This window comes from Vipera ursinii (assembly GCF_947247035.1).
Source record: "Vipera ursinii genome assembly, chromosome: Z".
Classification (NCBI taxonomy): domain Eukaryota; kingdom Metazoa; phylum Chordata; class Lepidosauria; order Squamata; family Viperidae; genus Vipera; species Vipera ursinii.
The window spans coordinates 42,785,074-42,809,560 of record NC_139517.1 but is presented as its reverse complement, the minus strand read 5'-3'; the positions used below and the strand labels follow the sequence as shown (position 1 = coordinate 42,809,560).

At 39.6% G+C, this 24,487-nt stretch overlaps 1 protein-coding gene across 1 annotated transcript in view; it reads left to right on the top strand.

The window, feature by feature from the left end:
* Positions 1 to 16,247: 16,247 nt before the first annotated feature.
* Positions 16,248 to 24,487, top strand: part of GFAP (glial fibrillary acidic protein) — a gene marked incomplete at both ends in the record, with an annotated part of 32,631 nt that continues 24,391 nt past the window's right edge. The window contains 2 exons of the mRNA XM_083376492.1: positions 16,248 to 16,750; positions 20,028 to 20,088. Of these exons, the coding sequence (XP_083232618.1) occupies positions 16,248 to 16,750; positions 20,028 to 20,088 (564 nt within the window). The remainder of the gene's footprint in view (positions 16,751 to 20,027; positions 20,089 to 24,487) is intronic.

Here is a 24,487-nt window from a genome sequence, read left to right as displayed (position 1 = left end):
TTGAATTTGCATAACATAAGTTAATAGTTTGTACAACATTCACAATGTGTGGAAACTCAGCCCTTTGGCTCATGTTGGCTGGTGCAGCAGATTAAACAATTGAAAAATGCTTCTTACTACCAAGACTTCTCAAATGTCTAATGTTATGACTAAAAAGATCTAAGAATATTCCCAAATTGTAGAGGTGGTCCTTTCCAGATGGGTACAAACCCATCTCAATAACTGAAACTAACATTGCAGATGGACATCTCCTTACATACCTCTTACCTTGTCAGAAGTGAGTTTATACCACATTGATGCTCAACCTCAGACACAGAGATGATAGATTTGGCCACACAGATGCAAAAGAGGGAGGGAGTGACAGAGAAATCAGAGTTAACCAATTTGGTCCAGTTGTTCCTCATGTAGTTTTAATTGCTTAATTTGAAAATTATGGCAGTGGGAGAGATCAATCTGTCAAGGATCCTTTCCTCAACACTTACCAAGGATACCTACTTCACCTGACTGTATTTCTTTCCCAATGCTAAAAATAGACGTATAAATACATTGAAAGTTGGCACGCCTCAAAGCAATGTGTCAGTTCTAGTATTATCTATTTTTACCAAGAATGTCTCCAGGTCTCACATAAGCTCCAGAGGTATTTTTAGAAAGTTATGGATGGTTGCAGTTCACAAGAATGCTTTGTTTGGAAATGTGATCAGTGCCCAACAAAAAAGATGAAGATAAACGTGAAGCAGCACAGATATTGGGGGGGAGAAGAAGAAAGGATCTCACCCACTTCATTTTTTTTGTAAATTGCTGTTTTGTGATTGACCAGGGGACCACTAAGGCAATCATTTTGGGAAAGGATCCCTAGCATTCTCTTAATGTTTGAATGGGGAATTGATAATAGTTAAGTTTTGGTTCTAAAACCTCCCCCTGGGCTAGGAAATTGAGCCCACTCTGGATCAATCATTAAACAAATGAATAAGCCCATACTTATGGCACTAAGGGACACGACTTCCTCCCAATCTCCCAGCTATCAGACATGCCACTCACAAGCTTATAGGGAATTTTTTAAAATGAAATATACTTTTCAGAATTTGGGGAAAATGTTGCAGTTTGACTGGTTGTTGAATTAGATTGTTACCCAATGGTAATGTATACATGTTTCAAGGTACTCTACGCTGCGTCTCAGTGTTCATCTGGAGAATTCTGTTCATTTGCTAATCTGAAATAATGCCAGGAAATTTTATTTTTTTAAAAATGGGTTAAGGTTCTATGTTAAACTAACTTAAATAAATGAACTAGTGCTACTTTGTACCTTCATACAAAAAAATAAAAAATAAAAAAATGCCCCAAACCCCCAAACCAATATCACCTCTCCCTTGATGAGTTTTTTGATTGCTATATCAAACTTACATCTGCTGAAAGCAGCTGTAAAGTGTTTGAGAAAGTGAAAAAAACAGGATGGATTTTCTCCCCCTTCCATTGGAAGAGCAGTGTGACCTTTCTCCATCCTCAGCATACTGTATGCCAGCAACACAATATAGCATGGGAATAATAAATCCCATCTATCTATAAGACATGCAATAGAAAGGTGCTATATAATTTTAAAATGTTTTATTGTTTACAGGTAGTCCTTGACTTATACTCAAGATCAGAATTTCCATTACTAAGCTGTGCAGTTGTTGAATGAGTAATGCTCGATTTTACAAACTTTTTGGATATGATTGTTGAATAAATCAGTGCAGCTGTTAAGTGAATCACACTGTTGTTATCTGCCTTCTTTCATTGACTTTGTCAGAAGCTTGCTGGAAAAGTTGCAAATGGAAATCACATGACCCCAGGATGCTGCAACTGTCATAGATACATGCTGTTTGCCAACTGCCTGAATTCTGATCATATGACTGTGGAGATATTGCAATGGTCATAAGTGCAAGGATCAGCCATAAGTCACTTTTTAATGCTGTTTTTAGCTTCAAACAATTCTAAGCCAAGGACTACCTGTACTGTCTATGTTTAGGCAGAATAGCATTGTATCAAGCTTTTAAATAAAAACCTAAAATAAAATTAGAAATATTTATCTTTTCATATTATTTTTCAGATGCATAAGCTGTTTCCTATAATCCTTTTTACTACATTTTTTGTTTTTCATGTTCGGCAATTTCTAAGAGGCTCTTTTTTAATAAGCAATTTTTTGAATAAAAGATCTGATTTGTTGTCAGGCACCTTCCCTTTGACCTGAAGCCCAAGGAGGTAAAATGTTCAGCACTGCAATTCATAGCTGCCATCTAGTGTCATTCCAAAGCCAAGCCTATTCTATTTGTTCACAGTTCTTTTCCATTGGCTTCAGTTTAATACATCTGGCCAACTAGCCAGAAATAAATAAGCTGGCCAATATTATACAGAGGTCTATTTCTAAGTCTGTGTCTGCCTTGTGTTGTTGCTCTTTCTAAAGACAAAATTTTCCATCCATATGATATTTCTCTTGTATATGTCTAATCACTGCATGTACACTGGCTGGAGACTGAATACCAAGTCTTCTGGAGAGTTGGGCTAGAAAAAACTGCAAGATCCCAGCTACTTGGAACCCATATCTTCAGTTCCCATCACAAATCCTGGACCTAACATATATATCCTGTGCAATTCTCTTATTCCAGCAAATGGTTGGGACGTTCTCATTGCCTCTGCTTTAGAAGTTTTGTAACTTCTTGTTTAAAGAGTTGGACACATCTCTCATTACTTAAACGTTACAGCAATAAAATATCTATCCTTATGTATTTTCTTTGTATTTTAGGGTGGACTAGTGTATTTTACACTAGTTTGGAAGGGAGCTATTAAGAAACTCAGGACAATAGAAAGCTTCTTTATTTTCTCTATTTTATTTTATTTTTATTTATTTATTTATTGTAGGACAGCACAAGAGGTAATGGGTGGAAGATCATTAAAGAGAGATCCAACCTAGAACTAAGGAAAAATTTCCTGAAAGTAAGAACAATTAATCAGTGGAACAGCCTGCCTCTGGAACATGCAGGTGCTCCATCACTGGGCAGTTTTAAGTGTTTTTTTTATTATTCTATATTCTTTTTCTTAAATTTCTATTATTCTATGTTCTTACGATGAACATTTTCCTACTTCCCAGAAGATACTCCCTGTTTAAAGATATCCTCTATTAATAATGCCGCCCACTCAAGAACGATAAGATAGAAGACAGCAAAAGCTCTGAAATTGCTCATTAACACCAAGTATTCATGAAGGAGACAAAGCAGAAATAAAGATCACTAGGCCCGTATTATACCCATTGCAGTTTGTTTTCCTTCCCGTGATTCACATTGCAATTAAGCTACATTTTATTTCTCTTTCTACTATAATGATAATTTCCAAATGTGCATCTTGTATATTGGTGCAACTTTTATACATATTTGTCAGTTCTTTGTCATGATGAAATCCAGTAAGCACACTGCTTTGCAATTTGAAGCCTCAGAGTGGGCAGCTTGTTACATTACCAAAATCTTGCTGAGCCTTGCCTCAGCAGTGCCCTTCTTTCTGAATTTTTCCCTCTGTGTTTCTAGTGGAGGCTTAGAAGGCCAGCTGCTCTTCTTTTTCACAGCCCCAGCCTATTTTCAGACTTTATTTATTTTTATTTTTTGCTGGCTTATTCCTCTACATCAGTGGTGTCAAACCCGATCACGTCACATGACATATAGGTGGTACCTTGCTCAATAGTAGTAACTGTGAGAGAGATCTCGGAGTCCTAGTGGACAATCACTTCAATATGAGCCAGCAGTGTGCTGCAGCTGCCAAAAAAGCCAACACAGTGCTAGGCTGCATTAACAGAGGGATAGAATCAAGATCACGTGAAGTACTAATACCACTTTACAATGCCTTGGTAAGGCCACACTTGGAATACTGCATCCAGTTTTGCTCACCATGATGTAAAAAAGATGTCGAGACTCTAGAAAGAGTACAGAGAAGAGCAACAAAGATGATTGGGGGACTGGAGGCTAAAACATATAGGGAACGGTTGCTGGAATTGGGTATGTGTAGTTTAACGAAGAGAAGGGTGAGGGGTGACATGATAGCAGTGTTCCAATATCTCAGGGGCCGCCACAAAGAAGAAGGAGCCAAGCTATTCTCCAAAGCACCTGAAAGCAGGACAAGAAGCAACGGATGGAAACTAGTCAAGGAGAAAATCAACCTAGAACTAAGGAGAAACTTCCTGACAGTTAGAACAACTAACCAGTGGAACAACCTGCCTCCAGAAGCGGTGGATGCTCCAGCACTGGAAGTTTTTAAGAAGAGACTGGACAGCCATTTTTCTGAAATGGTATAGGGTTTCCTGCCTTAGCAGGGGGTTGGACTAGATGACCTCCAAGGTCCCTTCCAACTTTATTATTATTATTATTATTATTATTATTATTATTATTATTATTATTATTATTATTATTATTATTATTATTATGACATATCATGATGTTTTTACCTTTGCTGAGTCGGGGTAGGCATGGGCTGCATGTGATGCATCTAGCCTATGGGCTGCCAGTTTGACACCCCTGCTCTACATCCAATGTGATCCCATTCCACTCAGTTTTAAGACCTTTATTATCTAAGGCAGAACCCCATCCTCATTGCATTGTATACTTCCAACATTTAGTTGGGTTTCAAAGTTTTTTTTTTAAAAAAAACAACCCCTGCCGCAAGCATCCAACAGTACATACTGAATCAGCTAAAGCTGAGAATTGGGTCCCAGTGGCAACTATTTGTTTTTTTTTCTCTAGCCTCTGTTTAGGCTATTGTGGTCCTGCTATATATTTGTCATTGAGAAAGAAAAAGCAAACTAAGCAATGAATAGTTCATTTCTGATTTTCTAGCTGTAAATTCTCTTACTTTACTGCCTTTAGCAGTTCAAAGAAGCTTTTGTGTTGAGATACTGGCAAGAGTAAAATGCATTTTTATTTAATTGATCTTATTAAACAACTTATAAGCTAGTTAGTGGTCCTTCTGGGATATTACTGTCCTTTTCTTGTCCTTGTTTTCCAAATCTATGACCTGGATTCTTAAGCATCTTCAATCATCAGTTTCCAGAACTCCACCTATTTTTCAGGCAACTTCTCTGGTCTCCCACCAATTCTGTTATTCAATAGGGAAAGACAAAAATGCTCTCTCCCCACACACATCACTGACTGGGAATAAAGAAACTCTTATGTTTATTCGGTAGCCTCATTAGACTTTCCCATTCTGTTCAACTGATTCTGATGTCATAACATTCCCCAGGCTCTCTGGCTATTAAACAATGAAAGGTGACATAAGATATGGGCTCCAAGTGGTTTGGCCAATGGTCAGCTTACCCACAAAAGGAGTATTACAATGGAATTTCTTTCAAAAACTATCCAAAATCCAGTTTGCTGTATTCATTTCTTCCAATCCTGGGTTAAGTGGATTTGAAGTCAACAGTTCAAATTCAGCTGCAGGTCACTGTGAGAGTTATTCTCAGTGCCTGCTTTTCTCTACTTTTAAGCCATTGTTAATTGATCCCAGAGTGGCTTCCTTGGAAACAGTGAGACTGCCAAAATGAAAACAAGATCCTGTTGTTCCACCATTAAGTACAACAAAATGATGTGACTAGCCTGATGTTTCAATCAAGCATGCAACTGATTATTTTAAATCAATGAATGAGCTTTGGCTCACTCTGTGTCATAAAGGCAAGGTATATGCACAGCTAATAAGATAGATAAAAACTTTATTATCATTTTCTAGTATTAAACCAGCAGGAATGTTACCTAATATCAGAATTCAATCCACTCAGGCTGCAGAGAAACGTCTGAGGGGGAAAAAAGGCCAGGAATGTCTTAACAAGGGAGATCAAGGTAGCAAAGAGAAGCTACTCGGAAAAGCTGAAGAATCAGTTATCAGGTAATGTACCAGCAAATGTGTGGGGAAGCCTGAAGAGCTACAGCAGAGCTCCCTCCCTTATTGAGGAGAATCATCAGTTGTCAAATGACCCAAATGTGTTCTATTGTAGGTTTGAGAGGAGATTACTGTCAACTATTGCTATCTTCCCCACCTCAGATTCACCAACAGTAACCAAATTTCCTACACCTATCTCCAATCCTCTAGGCCCCCCATCTCTGGTGAATTTAGAAAAAAATGTGCAAAGCCTATTTCATAGAAAAAATATAGGAAAATCACCAGCTCCAAACAGAGTAAAGTCTTCTTGCTTGAAAACCTGGGCCCCATCTTGACCTGCATCTTTAATAAGTCACTGGAGATGAGCTATGTCCCTTCTTGCTTCAAATGCTCTACTATCATCCCAGTTTCCAAGAAACCCTCCATCAAGGAGGTGAATGACTACAGACCGGTTGCTCTACATCTGTAGTTATGAAGATCTTTGAGAGATTAGTGCTGGCCCACTTGAAAATCATCACTGATCCACTGCTAGATCCCTTTGCAGTTTGCCTACCAAGAAAGTAGATTAGTAGAAGATGCTGTCAACATAGCACTGCAGTACATCTTACAACATCTTGAATCCCCAGGTATCTATGTACGGGTCATTTTCATAAACTTCAGCTTGGGATTCAATCTAGAAATTCTTCAAACTGATTCAGTTACTGTAAATACCTGTCTATATTTGTAGGTGGATTATTAGCTTTTTGTGAAGCTAGAGAAAATCACATCTAGCACCCTCAGGACTGTGTATTTTCTCCATTGCTTTTCTCTCTCTACACCAATGACTGCATTTCTAAGGATCTATCTGTTAAAGTACTAAACTTTTTGATGATACAACAGTCATTAGTCTCATTTGAGAGGATGATGAATCTGCATATAGATGGGACCTTGAACAATTAATTTATCCTGTGGTGCAGCCGGAACAATTTGGAGCTGAACATGCTTAAGATTGTAGTCACCTCATAAGTGGGTTTTAGGAAGAGCCTTCCTACTCTATCACCCCTTACTATATTTGATAGCACAGTATCAGCAGGAGAATCCTTCAGGGTTTTTGGTTCTATAATCTCAAGTATTTGAAATGGACACTTAACATTAGAACCATCATTAAAAAGGCACAAGAAAGAATGTTCTTCCTACATCAACTTAGGAAGTTCAGACTGCTCCAGGAGCTGTTGATACAATTCTACAAAGGAATTATTGAATCTGTCATCTTTACTTCAATAATTCTCTAGTTTGGTACAAGTAGACAGAACAGAACAGGTACAGACTCTAATGGATAGTTAAAACTATAGAAAAAAAACAATTGCAACTAGCTTGTCTTCCATAGAAGACCTGTATATTGCATGGGTCAGAGGGAGGCCTGAGAAAATGTCTACAGACTCCTCAAATCCAGGACATAAATTGTTTCAATCCTCTCCTAAGGACGCCGCTATAGTTCATTGCATGCCAAAACAACTAGACACAGGGTCAGGTTTTTCCCTCGTGCATCACTCTGCTGAACACCTAATTATCACAGTATTGTTTTATTTCTAAGTATTTTTATCCATGTTGTATGGCTGTAGATGAGATGTCCTCATCCTCTCTACTACCCCCTCTTGTGGTATCATATTATGATTATTATTACTTTGTTGCTTTGCATGTACATTGAGAGATTCTTCTTATGTGTCTAATCACACTTGGCCAAAAAAAGTATTCTACATTCTAATTCAGCCATACCTAGAGGGCCACAGGTTTACTACCATAAAAAAAGTAATGGAAGTCATCCTTTCGCTCATTATTTTTGCTCTCATTCCTCTCTCATTCTTGTGATAAAAGCTCTCAAGCTTGTTATAAAATTATATATCTGTCCTACAATTAGCTTGGACATAATGGGATATAAATGTAAGTAATAATCCAATAAATAAAATCAATTGCTTCCTAATTTCCCCAAAGGTATCTCCATTCCTAAATTGTCCCTTAATATCACTTCCTGCAGGAGTGGGCTTTTATTAATTCTTTACCTTCTTGTTTTAATTATATAAACATTGAAAGAAAATATCAGAAGGAAAACAGGAGAGAAAATCACCCTTTTGAGGAACATTAACTTTTAAAGGGCAATTCAAAAGCATTATGAATGGGTCAAACAGAAATCAGTTCACCAGTCATCCCTCACCTATATTGAGCAGAAAATGAGAGATCAGGCTTTAGTACTTTATCTAAATTTGACAGGGGCCAATTTTTCTATGTATGCAATAAAAACTGCTTGGTAATACAGTATTAAGTGCCAATGGATCCATTGCATTGATTGGTTACTTTGGTATAGTGCAGGGGTAGGCAACCTCGGCTCTTTTATGACTCATGGACTTCAACTCCCAGAATTCCTGAGTCATGGGAGTTGAAGTCCATGAGTCATAAAAGAGCCGAGGTTGCCTACCCCTGGTATAGTGGTTAAGGCACAAACTAGAAACTAGCTCTGCCTTAAATATAAAAACCAGCTGGGTGACTTTGTTACTCTCTCTCAGCCCAACTTGCCTCACAAGGTTGTTATTGTGGGGGAAATGAGAGGAGGAAGAAATATTAAGTATGTTCACCACCTTGAGTTACTTATAAAAATAATAAAGTTGAGATTTTTAAAAAATGTGAATAAATCAATTACATTTCCAGTAAATCACCGAAAATGTACTATAATTACAACCTAGTAGTATTATGGAACTAGCCATTATTACTATGCAACTGATCTTTGCTCTTTTTGAGATACATCGGTACAGTAATAGAATCCCCAGAGTGAAAGATCTAGGGGCATCCAAAAGCATTGTTGAACAGGTATAATATAGGTTACTATAATGTCATTGCAGAGATATACTATAAAGCAGGGGGGTCAAACTGCCGGCCCGTGGGCAAGTTGCATCATATGGAGGCCGCACCCACCCCAGCTCCAGCAATGCAAAAAAGGTTGCAATATGTCACGACATGTGATGCGGCAAGTTTGATAGTCGTGCTATAAAGCATTTTAATAATAACTCTGAAATTCTTTCTTGGAAATTGCACAGTGACTTTCACAGTAATGACATGTTTAATGCATTATTATTGTGGTTACCGGCATGAATTCTCACTGTGTTATTTTTTTATAAATCTTATCAATCAGCAGTATCTGCTTCAGAATTCTACAGGGGACAGCTGCATGCACCAAATTTTGAATTTGTACTGGCAGTTTTTTTAATCGGGTCCCCATAATGTTGCCTTCATCTCGCATCTTGACCCTGAGTGTGGCAGCATTTAATCAGCTATCCTGCAAGGGTCATCATGGGGTGAGGATCAAAACCATCATGACAGCAGCTGCAGCCCTGTGATTGAAATCCCGTCTCGTTTTTACATGCAATGTGATTTTCATTTTTTTATTTTTAAAGGGGGGGAGCTTCAACTGCACAATCAGTTTTCTATTTTGACCTTTTTGACCATCCTTTCTGGATGCCTCTATTTATGTAATAAATGAAGGATAGGGAAAATGCATAGTGCAAAATATAACAAGCCCAGCTGCAATCAGCTTAAAGTGTGTCCCAGTTGCTATATCTGATCCTGTTTACTACAATGAATCTCATTTAAAAGAAAAGGTACAAAGAGTCTTCAATGCCCCTAAAAGTAGCCATGTCCTCTATTGCTGAAGCTGCATTGTTTCCCAGAACTTTGCAGGGCTGAAATATCTGACTGAGTTTTATAGGTAGTTCCTCAAAGACAGCCAGGTCCCCCGTCATGTGGGATAAAGAAGATTTAATTGCTATGCACAGGCAACTCCCCCCCCCCCAATCCTATTCACAGCATCCAAGTCTTGCTCAACAGCCAAACAACAGTCTTTTCTTTCTGTTCCAATGGAGGACATGCTTAAAAGACTCTGGAGCTGGCAAAAAACTGCCTTGACCTTCATTTTCAGGGCAGAGGTGGGGGTTTGCACAGAGGGGGAATTAAGTTTGGAGATAAGCCAGGGACAAGAGGACCCACAATCTGTTCTATAATTACATGGTTGTAAATTTCTCCAAAATAGCAAGCTAGTCACTTTGGTACTTGGGTGTGCCTGGGTTTCAGTGCACAGGACAATCATGATATAGGATAGGGTGTCCATATAGGGCACCAATAAATATGTGGCAGCAAGACTGTAAGTGGAAAGGCATGGAGACTCCTAATGCTCAGGGGTCAGCAACCTGAAACAGTGAAAGAGCCACTCGGAACTGGTTCCCTCACAAAAGGAAAAACTGGGAGCCGCAAAAAAATGTGTGCACATGCACATACATGCATGCATGCGCAGAACAGGGTTTGACTGAAGAGTGGAGCCAAGGCAAGATATGCACCTACCCTGCATATTTGATTTGATTGGTTGAACTTTTTTAGTCCCACTTTTTTTTTTTGGATTGCACATGGCAGAGGATTGGGAGCTGCAGGAGATGGCTGAAAGAGCCGCATGCGGCTCCAGAGCCGTGGGTTGCAGACCTGTGTTATAGGTCAACTACTGCAACATTTATAGTATTGTAGTATGGCAGTTAGTACAGATAGTCCTTGACTTACAACAGTTTGTTTGTGACTGTTGTTCAAAGTTACAACAGCACTGAAAAAGTGACTTACGACATTTATGAACATTGTAGCATCTCCACAGTCACTTGATCAAAATTCAGACACTTAGCAACTGACTCATATTTATGACAGTTGCAGTTTTCCAGGGTTATGTGATCTCCTTTTTGCAGCCTTTTGACAAGCAGAGTCAATGGGGAAGCCAGATTCTCTTAACAGCAATAGTTAAGTTACTAACTTAATTATTGCAGTGATTCACTTAACAACTACAGCAAGAAACATCATAAAATGGGGGCAAAACTCACTTAACTTTGTTTAGCTTAGCAACAGAAATTTGGGATTCAGTTGTGGTTATAAGTTGAGTACTATCTGTATTGAAATTTCAGATCTCAGCTGTTTAAACTCTATTGAGAGGCATTAAAATTGTTGATGATGAGCATGAATGTCATATACTCATTGGGGGGGGCTCAATTCTTGGGGTTGGTGATCTCCCATTTAGAATTTGTGGGACATGTACAGTGTACTAGCAATATGAAAGATGGAGGTGGAGACTCTTTATTCATATTAAGGATAATAAAGTTCCAGTTTATGAGAATCTAACTCCAATGCGGTCATTTTTCTAGATCTCTCCAAACCAAGTGTTGGATCACAATGTGTTATTTTTCTATTCTATGAAAGCTTATGGGTTCCTTTGGGGGCAGAAGCATTTGTGGAAATAAAGGTGATGAGGGAAGCTAATGCAGGTCAGATGCCCTCTTTAATTACTTTTTTAAAAAAAATATCAGGCAATAAAGTCATTTTTCAAACTGTGTTGTTTCCACAAGTTCATTGCTTGCTCTAGCAACTATAATATTTCTTTATCACCAGCCACAAATGACAGTAGCTCAGATTTGGTTTAGCAGGTTGAGATTATAACATGGAATCTGCACCCTAGCTTTAAATCAACCACATGCAAGTTGAGACTTTCCAAGAGTTATAGTCCAACATATTGAAGACTAAACTTGTTCAGTCTGGTTTACATCACTATATAAAGCAGTTTCTATCCTACTTCAGAATATATTAGTAAAGTCAAATTCTTATACCTGATGTTCTTGCTTGGTTTGTTTTTTTGGCAAGTAGGGGCGGAAGTGGGGCAATGTTTGAAGAGATGCATTAGCTAAAGGGTTTTGTAAACTGAAATCAAGGGTAGTTACTCTAAATTCTGGAAGTCCATCTTCCTTTGCACCTAAGTGGAGCAGCACTCAAAAGCCTGAGAATGAACATGGAAAATAGAGCAAAGCATAAGCTTCCTGCATATTCTTTCTGTGACAGACCTGAATATATTTGAAAATATAGTAATCCCCTTCCCCTAAAGCCAAAAGACTTCCTCTTTCTCCATATTTCTTCATTTGATTTTTACCGTTGGATAAACTTATTTAGGCTTTCACATGAAAAATCTCTGAGCTGGGTCATCATGTCATGGATAAATGCATATAATAAAAAGATAAATCTGCAAATTGAACCAGGAATGGCGAAAGACTATTGTCAGACTACCTCACACTATCTACTTCTGATACTAATTTGATGGAAGAAACAACCTAGAGGCTCTTGACTGAGGAGTGGCCAGAATAAACTTTCCAAGGACCAAACCATCCTCTCTAGACAAGATACAAAAATATCCTATAAAAAAAAACTCATGAGAACAAATACAGATGGTTTGGGCTTGCAGTTCCTATACCATGTGACTTTAGGCTAGGAATAAGGAACTATTGTCCCTTTATGACCTGTGGACTTCAACTCCTAGAATTCCTGAGCCAGTTCCCCACCTCTGGTTTAGACAGTTGATATTTAGAATGGTATAGAGCAGGGGTTGGCAACCTCGGCTCTTTTATGACTCGTGGACTTCAACTCCCAGAATTCCTGAGCCAGCTATGCTGGCTCAGGAATTCTGGGAGTTGAAGTCCACGAGTCATAAAAGAGTCGAGGTTGCCGACCCCTGATCCAGGCTCTTGGGGCCTCCGCTGCTCTCTCGGGTGTTGTCCAGCCCCACCGGCATCGCCTCCCCGCCGCCCGCAGTTCTTTAAAGTCCCCCTTCGTAACAGAATCTCAGAGCTGGAAGGGACCTCGAAGGTCATCTGGTCCACCCTCTTCTTTCCCGAGTAAGGAATCCGGAGAAGAGGCTGCCTGGACGTGGCTGGCTGTAGCTACACCGTCGTTCTTTTTTCTTTTTTCTTTTTCCAGCCTTATTTTGCTCTACCTTGAATTCCCCTTGGCCGGGCAAGGCTCTGGGGTTCAAGTCTGCGGAGATCCTGCTCGGTGGACTCCCTAGACCAGGGGTAGGCAACCACGGCTCTTTTATGACTCATGGACTTCAACTCCCAGAATTCCTGAGTCAGCTATGCTGACTCAGGAATTCTGGGAGTTGAAGTCCATGAGTCATAAAAGAGCCGAGGTTGCCTACCCCTGGTATAGAGTTAGTAAACTGGAAGGCAGAAGCGTGACTTTCAGCCTAAGTAAAAGCACTACCCCTGAAGCAATGTAGGATCTAAAAATGTACTTGGAATCTTTTGCTGGCATGTAGTTCTTTAATCATGCAGCATTTGGCTCATCTATAGTTCTACAAAGTTCTCTTTGACAGAGGTTTTCAATAATGCTTCCCCTCCCATCCCCACACCCCATTAATTTTGATTTCTTTGTTTTTGTCAATTTCTTCCCTGGGGACACTGTGTTCCTTCAGCAATTCTCAGTTTTTCTGACAATGGCAGTTGAGCTGGGAAGTTGATATCAATCTTGTAATGAAGAGCATGAAAGTGGAAAGTTTGGGACAGGGCATAGAATACAGAGCTCCTTCTGTTCTAAGAAAAGAGCTCATGCTGTGGCCTCAGGTCTATTAGTAAGGCCCTTTGTGGGACTGTCTGCTTCTGGCTCCAGAAGGACGCAGGGCCTGGTCAGCCAAGACTGCACACAAATTGGGTGGCGGGAATGGTAGTTAAGCAAGAACTGGAATGAGATGAGACAGCTGTAGACCAGGGGTGTGGCAGGGAGAGAAGCAATTGAGTCAAACTTTTTCCCAGCCATGGGTAACTTCCAGAGAATTGGGAGCATCAAGGCCTATTTACAATTAAAATGGTACTGTATAATACTGAGGTGGGAAAGGTCTGACCAGTACCGTAAATGAATATGCATTGTAATTAGCCTTTCCACAACATAGTAACAAACATATGTCAGAAACATGCTCAATTACTCTAGCCCCTGTGCATCTTTCTATGACCCACCTGCTCCCGGATTTTAGGTGGAGTTGTGTGGTAGGTTTGACCGATTCCTAGGAAAATGAAAAACTCACCAATGTCTTTTTACATTGATTTTCACAAACCTTAGTCCCCTCCACATTGTTAAATGGCTGTGGTGGCTCAGCTGACACATGTGGTGAAATGTGATCAAGAGCTGCAGAAGGGAGGGGCTCCTCCCCAGAGGGCAGAGTGACAGTAGAACTTGGAATGTCAGTTAGGCAGGAAGAGAGCAAGGTCAGACTCTTCCTAGCAATTCTCAGAAATATATCTGTTGTTATTGCAGATAATTGCTTTGGTTTGTTTGTAAGCGAAAAATAACAAAATAACTATTCAGAAGTAATTCCATATATTGTTTTTGGTTCTTGGGCCTGACAATACAACTGGGAATATAGTGTAGAAAGAAAAAGTCTTCATCAGGGTCAAGTCCAAGCCAGGAATAATCAAAATGGAGACTGCCTTAGAAATAAGGTTGTAGTTTATTGAAGAGGAGAGCCAGAGAGGAATATGGCTCTAGGAAAACTGACCACATGTAGCAGGAAGTGGTGGGTTTTTATACCTTCTGGGGCTCTTGAGGTTGTTTCCTGTTCCTGTTTGCGGCTTTGTATTTCCTGTGTCATGTACTTTGACCTGAGTCTGAGTGTGCCTTTTTGATGTTGGTGGGTTAATCCTATTATGTCTCCTGTCCTTAGAATTTGGGTGGGGATATGTAGATTTTAGGTGTCTTTGTCTTCCTAATAGCTTTCTGACTCCAACCTTCCTGAATGGATTATTACATCTGCATTTCTAAAAGCTGGCCTCTGCCTAGTTTCTGCTTGGGGACAGGAGCTGGGGCTGGTTTCTGGGAGCTGGTTTCTGGGTTTTTTAAAAGATCTTCTTCATTATTCCTTTGGGGAAATATATTCTGCCTTTTTAATATTCCCCAAAATATTTCTTTCTCTTGATTCTTCCCACAATAGGAATACAGGACGCTACCTGGTTCATCTTGGTCAGCACTGTAGACCGTAATGACAATGATTTTTCCAGGCTAGAGTTTGTCCGTCCTACATAAAGATGATTAGGAACAGAACCTGAGACTTCCTTATGTAAAGTACATGCTCTAATACTAAGTTACCATCTCTCAGAGAAGGAGAACTAAATTGGAGAAAGCTGATTTATGTGGATAAAACTGTTATTGAACAAGAACTTTTTGCATTTGTTTTCTTTAGTACACAGGTGGCAGAAGGCAGGATTTTTAAAAAATGTAAATGATAGCAATCATAATGTAAAAAATGCAGTATTATCTTCTTCATATTTTGTTAACATCCTTTGTGCTTTCAGGTGAGCAAAATCATTTATTATTTGGAATCAACCAATCTTGTGTCTGCTGTCCACCCGCTTATCTCAGCAAGGCCAGAAACCAAGAATCCAATTAATGTCAGTAATGATGTGATTCGTTCTTGGTTGTTCTTTTTGCCTTCTTTTTTATTTTTAGAAAAGTAAAGTGGTTATTTAAAGTAAAACTTTTCCCTATTTAGTTCTTAATCTTGTTCAAGCATGAGAAACATTCTGACATACACAAGCACCATCTCAGGCCAGACACATCTGATATTACAACGAATTAGTCTTGAGTAACAGCAACTTTCTTCAAGATGGGATTTATCATTTAAAACCTGAGAATATCAGGTTTAGGAAGGATAAGTATAAGTGTGTGTGTATATATATATATATAAAAGTATTTTCCAAACAAGTTCTGGTCTGATATCTCTTTATAAAACTAAGATAATGGAATGCTTGTGTGCCCAATCCTGTTAGTTCTGTCCCTTTTAATGGCACCATTTTTCAACTTGAATTAGAAAAACATCTAAAATTATAGGAGATCAGTCTCATCCCTGTCTTCAAGGATCTGCTGGAATTGAAAGTCAGTCAGAAGTTGAAAATAAAATTTAAAACTGATTTAATTAATTTTTCAGCTATCTGTTTATGAGATGAATCAGACTCCTGGCATTTGGATACTTAAAGAAAATGCAGTAGATTGTTGAGAATGAGACAGACAGTGCTATTCATATTCCAAAAAAAATTGCTCAAGTTTGCTGTACTTCTTCAATCTGAAACGCTTTCCTACTCCCTCCCTCTCTTAGACCGAGGTAACTGAGGTGGTTAATGGTTGCAATGGGGGGGGGGGAGGTGCAAGGGGATCTAACTCTTGATAGCATCATATTGCCTTAACACGTGAGTTGCAAGGAGTTGGTGGTCATCATAGACAGGCGAAGTCATCCAAGTGCTTTCTCTCTCTTTTTGATCAAGAATGCTCAAAGCTCTTGCCTAATGTCTTTCTTTTCTCTCTTTGCCAGGGCACTTGGCATGGTAAATATGAAATATGTTGGGGCCTGGCAGGCAACCTATTCCTCCCCCTCTTCCAGCCCTTCACAGGCGTATGATCAGGCAGGGATGGTTAATCCTTCTGCATAAAACCCAGTGCAGCACACATACAGAAAACATTGAGTTTGCAGAGCCTGCAAAAACATTTTGACCATGGAAGGACATAGACTCTCATCCTATGGAAGACGCTTTGGCTCACAAACCACCTCTGTCCACCATGCCCTGAGGTTCTTGCCAGGCCGCAGATACTTTCCTCCATCTCCCACTACCCAGTTCTCTGTCACTAAGCTGAAGACAGCCAGGCTCAGTTTCCATTCTGGCCCCAAGTTCTCCTCTGACAAGGTGGATTTTTCTTTGGCGGATGCTCTCAACAATGAATTCAAAGAGACCCGCACCAATGAGAAGGTGGAAATGATGGAGCTGAACGACCGTTTTGCCAGTTACATCGAAAAAGTTCGCTTCGTGGAGCAACAGAACAAAGTTCTTGTTGCTGAGCTCAATCAACTTCGAGACAAGGAGCCCAATAAGTTGGCAGACATTTACCAGGAAGAGATGAGGGAGCTACGTCACCAAGTAGACCAACTCTCCAACTCTAAATCCAGGTTGGAGATTGAGAGAGACAACTTGCTGGAGGATCTCAACAATCTCCGGCAAAAGTAAGAAAGGCTTTCCAGTTTTCATGAGGCGGGGGCAGAGCACTGAAATACAGAAGTATAGGTGAAAGCTGGAGAACACTAAGATTTAAAATGGTCTAAGTCTAGGATTTCCAAAATGACCACTGGGGATAATTTAGTCAAGATCTGTATCTTCTGTATTTGAAACCAATTTTTTAATCGGTCAGATTAGTTAAATGATTTTAGGGACATACTTACATTACCTTGCCCTATGCTGCCTGTCTATGGAATTGGCTAGAGCAGTTTTCTCCAAACTAGGACCTTTCAGATGATAAGACAGCAACCCCTAAAATTCCATTTAGCTTGATAACCTAAAATTCCGAGAACTGCAATTTCAGCACATCCTAAAAACTCCACATTGAGGAAAGATGCTCCATAGAGCATAGAATTTCACAAAATGTGATTCTTCAGATATCTATTGTTTCTTCAGCAAGACAATTAATAATGGTAGACTTATCTTAGTGATAATTTCCAAATCATTCTGATCTTTTCCTGCAGTACAAGGCAGCAACAGATTTTTGGGGAAAATATTTTCCCCAGTAATACAATCTGATAGCGAAATCTGGTCAGCATACCTTATAAACCGAGCATGAATTAATGTAAAGACTTTCCTGAAAATAAAAAACTTGGAACTAGACAATTCACTTCAGAGATAGCTTTTAATTATTTGTTTTTTTAATTTCTGAATTATAATTGTTCATTTATTCCTGGGAGATTTCAACTAGATAGGAAACCCAAGGAAATATATACTGTATATATACATTATTTGTATATATTGGCTGGTGGGGACCAGAAGGCAAGCTTTTTCTGCAATAGCCCTTGCTCTATGAAACATTCTCCCCTTTGGAGATTAGAGTGGCCCCAACCTTGTTTGCCTTTCGTAAGGCCCTAAAAACCTATGTTCCCAAGCCTGAATGAGTTGTTTCCTGGTTATATTTCTAATGGGACAAATAGCTTGCTCTTGCGTACTTGAACTGGATGTTTTTAATGTTCTTTACTGGTTTTACTGGTTTTGTTTTTGAATGTTTTTTATTATTTTGGGATAATTTTTAACTTTTTGTAATATATTTTCTGAACTGTAAGTTGCCCAGTCATTGACTGAGATGGGTGGCCACAGAAATTGAACATATAAATAAGTATACAAATAACATTATACCATATAATTCAAGCCAGCAGAGCCAGTATAGAAATTAAATTTGCTTTTAGACAATTCGTATTTATTCAAAATACCTAATAAAATTCCCTCCTTTGGTCACAATTGAAATTACAACTCATTGTCAACTTTCAGAGGCACTGCAGAACAGTACTATGTTCTGTTATTTCACCCTCAATTCAGTGGAGCTACTGTCCTGCCTTGAAACTCAAACTACCTTTAAAACAAGAGCATTACAGGTGTTATAGTAAGAGCAAACCCTATAATTCTCAAAATCAAGAGAGTGCTGGTCCCATTACTAGACAGAAGGAACTATTTGCCTCAATTGGCAGTTGATGAGATGACAAAAGATTTTTATCATTCATGAATAACCTCAGCTGCTTTGTTGTGTAATCTTTAATCAAGTACAAAGGAAGGCTTTCCCAGGCATTACCAGGACTGAGTGAAGATTTAACTTCTGTTCCTTGCATGTGGAACAAGAGAAGGTCTAAACCTTGTCCTTTGGGCCAGGGAGCAACATGACTTTGCCTGAATTTTTCAAAGGAGAGCCTTGATTGTAAAATATGGCAGACAGACTTTAGATGCTGGGCTGGACTGACCATTATTGGAAAAGAGAAGCCTACGGTGAGGGAGACAATGATATGAAATGGATGGGACTGTGACCAGTATGAAAGGGAGCAAAGAAATATATATTCATAGAAATTTGGGGGGAAACGGCTTTACCTTATGGTTTACAGTAAAATGTGTATATATTTTGTGCCCCCAAATGGCAGTACACTGCATTGCCAGTTTTCAGAAGTTTGGATAGAGGAGAGCCTACATATGATATGCCTACATATCAACATCACAAAAAATCCCACCTGAATGCAGACCAGCAGGAAGACAGTTATAGCAGCCTAAGAACAGCCTCAGAACTGTCCCTCAAATATGGGGGATCTTTTTTTAAAAAAAATGGCATGGTTCATATTCCCTATTATGATAGGTAAAGGCCATTATTTTCTTTCTTCTCCTACCTCCCCTTTTCTTTGACTTTTCCATTCTATAGGCTGCTGTGACACATTGCTTTTAGAAGAGTTACAATCTAGACACTGGTCTTTGGACTTAAGCTGAAACTTGCCTAGAATAAGAAGTATTTTTATTTATTTGTATCCTGCTTTTATTATTTTTACAAATAATTCCAGGCATCAAAGATGTACAACGCATCTCCCTCCTCCTATTTTCCCCCACAACAACCCTGTGAGGTGAGTTGGGCTGAGAGAAAGTGACTGGCCCAAGGTTTTCCTAGCTAAGGCAAGACTTGAACTCATAATCTCCTGGTTTCTAGCTTAATGTTTTAACCACCAGACCAAACTGGCTCTCTGTAGGTCCTATAGCACCTTGCTCCCCAATATTGCAGCTTACTCAGACCTGCTCTGAAGAACTGTACATGTGGGTTGTCCTGCTGACCAATTAAATTATGGAGTAGGGACAAGATAAGAGACTAGCTAGTTCTGAAAAAATGTAAAAATAAAAACATTTCACATTATTTTCTCCTTTGGAAATTGCATATTCCCAAAGTGCCTTCCCTCAGAGCCAAGTGTTAAAATCAATTAAAAGTCCTGACATTAAGAGAATGAAAAGTGAAAACTATTATTCACATCTCACTATATTTGTCAGATTTCCAGACATCTCTCTCTCTCTCTCTCTCTCTCTCTCTCTCTCTCTCTCTCTCTCTCTCTCTCTCTCTCTCTCTCTCTCTCTCTCTCTCTCTCTCTCTCTCTTTCAAAAGGCACAGAAACCTGGAGTCTTCTCCAAGTTTCCTTCCTCACAATAGATGATTGAAGGGGAAAAGTTGATTTCCCTCCTTGCAACTTCTGCTGGGCCTTCAGTGTATTCTTAATAAAAAGTAAGGTTATTATACTTATTATTATTTGAAACCCTTTACTGCATGCAGAAGTTTGGAGGCAGAGTGTTGTTGAACTGCAGGAGATTTGCAGAGGTTTGAGTGTTCCATAGAGGGGTTGAACTTGATGTTTGTCCTTGAGTGTAGCCTCTGGTGGAAGAGTACTGATCATTCAATAAACCTACTTTACTTTTCCACCCTTCTCTCTCTCACTCTCATTTAAGATTACAGGATGAGATTAATCTGCGCCTTGAAGCTGAAAGCAATTTGTCTTCCTACCGACAGGTAAGGTGGCAAAATGACAAATCCTGTCTTGGAACAATGGAAATGAAATATAAGAAGTCCTCACAATTGTTGCCTGGTTTGAGACGGCGATTTTTTTGTTGTGTTTCACTTCAGGGGTATTTGCTGATAGGGAGTCAAAAAAGTTAAGATGGTGGTCGCAACCAAGTGATCAAAGTCCGACTCTTTTTAATGTGCATTGCAACACATGTAAAATGGGTGAGGCTTCAATGAAATGGTTGTAGTCATCATAATGTAATCATCATGACACTCTGTGAATACCTTTTGCACAGGGAAGTATTCAAATGCTGAAATTAGCTTCTGCATGTTAGTTGAAGCAGCCCATTGAATGTGTTCATTTTTTTCAGAAAACTTTAAACAAAAGTTTAAAGGAATTTTTGTAAAACTTTAAACAAAAAAGAAACAACTATTCAGGAATTCAGTATCAAGCATTCATTGTCCCCTGGCCTATTCAGATAGCTATTATATTTCTACACTACCTATTTATTCTGGACTTCATATACTTTATTCACTCTGTTTTAATAGGTAATATCAATCAGAGGTATGTCACTTTTTCTGAACAAGGAGCAATACTTGAACTGCATGCCAAGAGGTGTGCTCCAAAATTTAATGGATGGATCCAAAATAAAAATTAGACATTAATTCAAATCACATGTATATTTTAATAATTATGTTTACATAGTTAAAATTACATATGATTAATATGGTAACTCATGTTACATAGGGAGTCATAAAGAGAATCTTTTTAGCCTCCTGAATATTATTTGTTCTCAGAAATAGAAACAAATGAATATTTACACCTTTTATCATTCTTTCTGAACTATAGACATTACTCCCGCATATACTATATATGTCCATATATACTTAACCAATATAAATTAGTTGATTAGATAAAAATGCACCACTCTGTATTTTGCTATACCACACAAAATAAATAAGCAGATTAGATCAGATCTGAGTTCTATAAGAACAGGGATGGGATGCCCTACCACGAATGGTGCCTAGCTCTGTGTGATAGCTCTGAAGTTAAAGAGGTAGAAGTAATAGGAAATTTGGGGGAAATAGGTTTGAGTATAGTCACAATGGAGTTTTGTGGTGGTGATAATAGATTGATAAAGATGTATTTTGCAGTTCAAAAATCAGAATAGAATAAATTTAGAACAATTATAAGTAGATTCCCATAGCAGAAGCTAATGAGAAAAAGAGAATGAGATATTTATTTATTATTTATTCATTTATAAAATTTAGATAGCGCCCAAGTCATTCATGGTAACCCCAGATGGCTTACAGAAATAAAATCCCAAATCTAAACCCAATAAACAATCACCCCACCCTCTGTAACAACAATCAAAAAACAATTTGATGGGTCCATATCACTCTGGGGTCCCCAAGCCCATTGGCAAAATCATGTTTCAAAAGAATATTAAGGTGGGGGCCAATCTTTTCTCCTTCTCCACAGAGAAGTATTTCAGTTGCCTAACTCCTAAAGAAGGAGTTAGTAAAAGCACATTTTCAAACAATTCCAGTTAAGAGGGGAAAATGAGGACAATAGAAGAGGCTCATGTAACCAAATAAAAACCTTACTGAAAATCTGTAAAAAAAAGATGCACACAAGTAACAGAAAAAGAGTCAGATCATAAAAGAATAGTAGAAATATTATGAAAGCAAAAATGGTTGGTTAGTGAAGGATGCTAAAAATAACAAAAAGGACTAGCATGTTCAAAGTGAAAAGGAAAAGGAGAGCTTCAGATTATCAATTGCTCAATGAAGAAGACCAAATGCTAACAAACAATGAAAGACAGAGCTATTCAATTCCTATTTAGTTTCAATCTTCTCCAATAAAAATAAGTGTGTATTCCATCAGGAAGTTGAGAAGAACAAGTTGAAGGGACAGGACCAAAACCTGAAATTGATAAAAAAGATAATCAAGGAATACTTTTTTACTTTGAATGAGTTTAAATCTCCAGAGCTAGAAGAACTATACCTAGCTACTGAAGAAACAATTTATTGATGGCTGCCTGAATACTTCTTTAATCTTTGAGAAATTGTTAAGAGTCGGCAAAATGTCGAGTATCTGGAGATACCAAATAATGTCACTGTCTTCCAAATGGAAAAGGGATACTGCAACAAACTACAGAACTATCAATCTGGCACTAATACTGTACCTGAGAAAATTATTGAGCAGATTACAAACAGATCATTTTGAAAGAATCTTTAAAATAATGTAACTACCAGAAATCAGCATGGATTTGACAAGAGCAAAGAACAATTTAACTTATTGGGTTTTCACTTTGATCCCTTCAAGTCAGTATTGACTCCTTGTGACTGTCAGGACATGTTCTGCAGAATTCTTGGCAAGATTTTGGAAGTGGTTTGCCATAGCTTCCTTTCCTTGGTTAGGCAAGAAGGCAAGTTGGTTTCATGCCTTAGGTGACATTAGAACTCAGTCTCTGTTTCTAGTCTAGTTACTTAACTACTACCGTATACCTAGCTGCTCTCTTTTGGGGGTTCTGTACTATTTAATAGCTTCTTTAAAGATGAAGGTGGAAAAACTATTTATCAGATTTGCAGATGACCCACAATTATGTGAGATAGCAATCCCTAGAATAGACATGTCAAACACAAGGTCCGGGGGATCCGGCCCATGAAGTGGTTTCATGTGGCCCGCGAAGCTATCCTGTAAACAGTGAGGGAACGGCCCCCGCTGCCTTGGCCCTGGCCCAGGCCAGCCAGAAGCCAATGTACAATTTCGTGGTGGTCATCTATGCTGAAATGCATTCAGTCTTAGCTCCACAAGGCCATCTGGAAACAGTGAGGGACCAGCCCAGGCCACATCGGCACTGCCCCCTGGGCACACGCTGGGGAGGTATCACCCTTTGTGAGGAATGAAGAAATGCACCATCACCTGGAAGTGGCCAGCATATGACCCTGCCTACTTTGGGCAGGCTAGGGCCTGGGCAGCGTTGCGCTTGTCTTCAGATTCGTGCCACTCAGCTCAGCCTCTCAGCACTGTCAGGAAAGTGCCCCACTGCCTGCCAAAACCGGGCAGGCTGGGGGCTGGGCAGCACTGTGCACATAACATCGACTCTCATGCTGCTTATGGCATCCCCTCCCCCAGAGCCCACCAAGCCGGATATGTGACGTAGGTGAGGGCCATGTGCTGGCCATTTCCAGGCAATGGTGCATTTCTTCATTCCTCATGAAGGATGACACTTCCGCAGCTGTCTTTCTTGCCTGTTTTTCTCCCTCCCTCATCTCAAATATTTTCCTACCACTCTGTTCTTGGAAGGAAGGAAGAAAGGAGAAGAAGGGTCTGAGGGAAGTCCTGCCTTAGTCCTGCCCTGCTGCCCTTTCACCATCCCCTTGCCCCCTCCTCCTGGCCTATCCTGGGGGGTCTCCGATCCTATTGCTAAGGAAGCTTTGGATACAAAGCCAGGTCTCCTCACATGGAGAGGGAGTGGGCCTCCCTCTTGACTTTGCTCTCGTACCCATCATGAGCAACCTGGCTAAGGAGAGCAAGCACAGCAACAGCAGCCTTGAGGAGGAGGTAAGTGCAGCTGGGCGCCACCTTGGGGAAGTGGAGCTGGGCTTAGTGTCATGGGTTCTTGACGGCTGGGCTGGGCATTTGACGTCCACGCCACCATCCAACCCCCCCCCCCAAGGCCTGAGAGGAACAGTGAGGCTCCTCCAGTGGACCATGCCTTGGCACTTGCCCCGGTCCCATCTTCTTCTGCCAGAGACCCTCAGATCTGTCCCACTCCTGCCCAGGCCCCCATTGGCACCCTTGATGCGAATGATGTAGAGCTGGCCACACCCACCCAGTAGGCCACGCCCACCCTGGCCACACCTACCCAGCCCGCCAAGGGCAACTGCAATGCTGATGCGGCCCTCAATGAAATTGAGTTTGACACCCCTGCCCTAGAAGATGGAAATAAAATTCAGAACCATTGTATTAAGCTAGAAAAATGGGCTGAAAGGAATGAAATTTAACCAAAACAAATGCAAAATTTTCACTTAGGAAATAAAATCAAATGCACAAATATATGTGCATTAATATGGGTACATGTGAAAAACAACCTACAATAGGATGCAACTGGAAACTGAATGTGAAGCAGTAGAGAGATATGACCCCAAAAAAGACAAACACAATTTTAGGTTACACCAATGAAAGACTACCATAATTTCTAAGATATCCAGCAATTCTCAGGCTAAACAAAAGTATTATGTCTCCAGCTTTCAAGGTTTGGGAAACAATGGACAAAAATCCTGGAGTTGGAAAGACAGGTAGAACAGGTAGATTTTAGTGTTCTGCAATAGGCAGATATTTTGTGCAATGTTGTAAGAGGTTGCATGCAATTCTGTAAACTGACTTACCTACCTG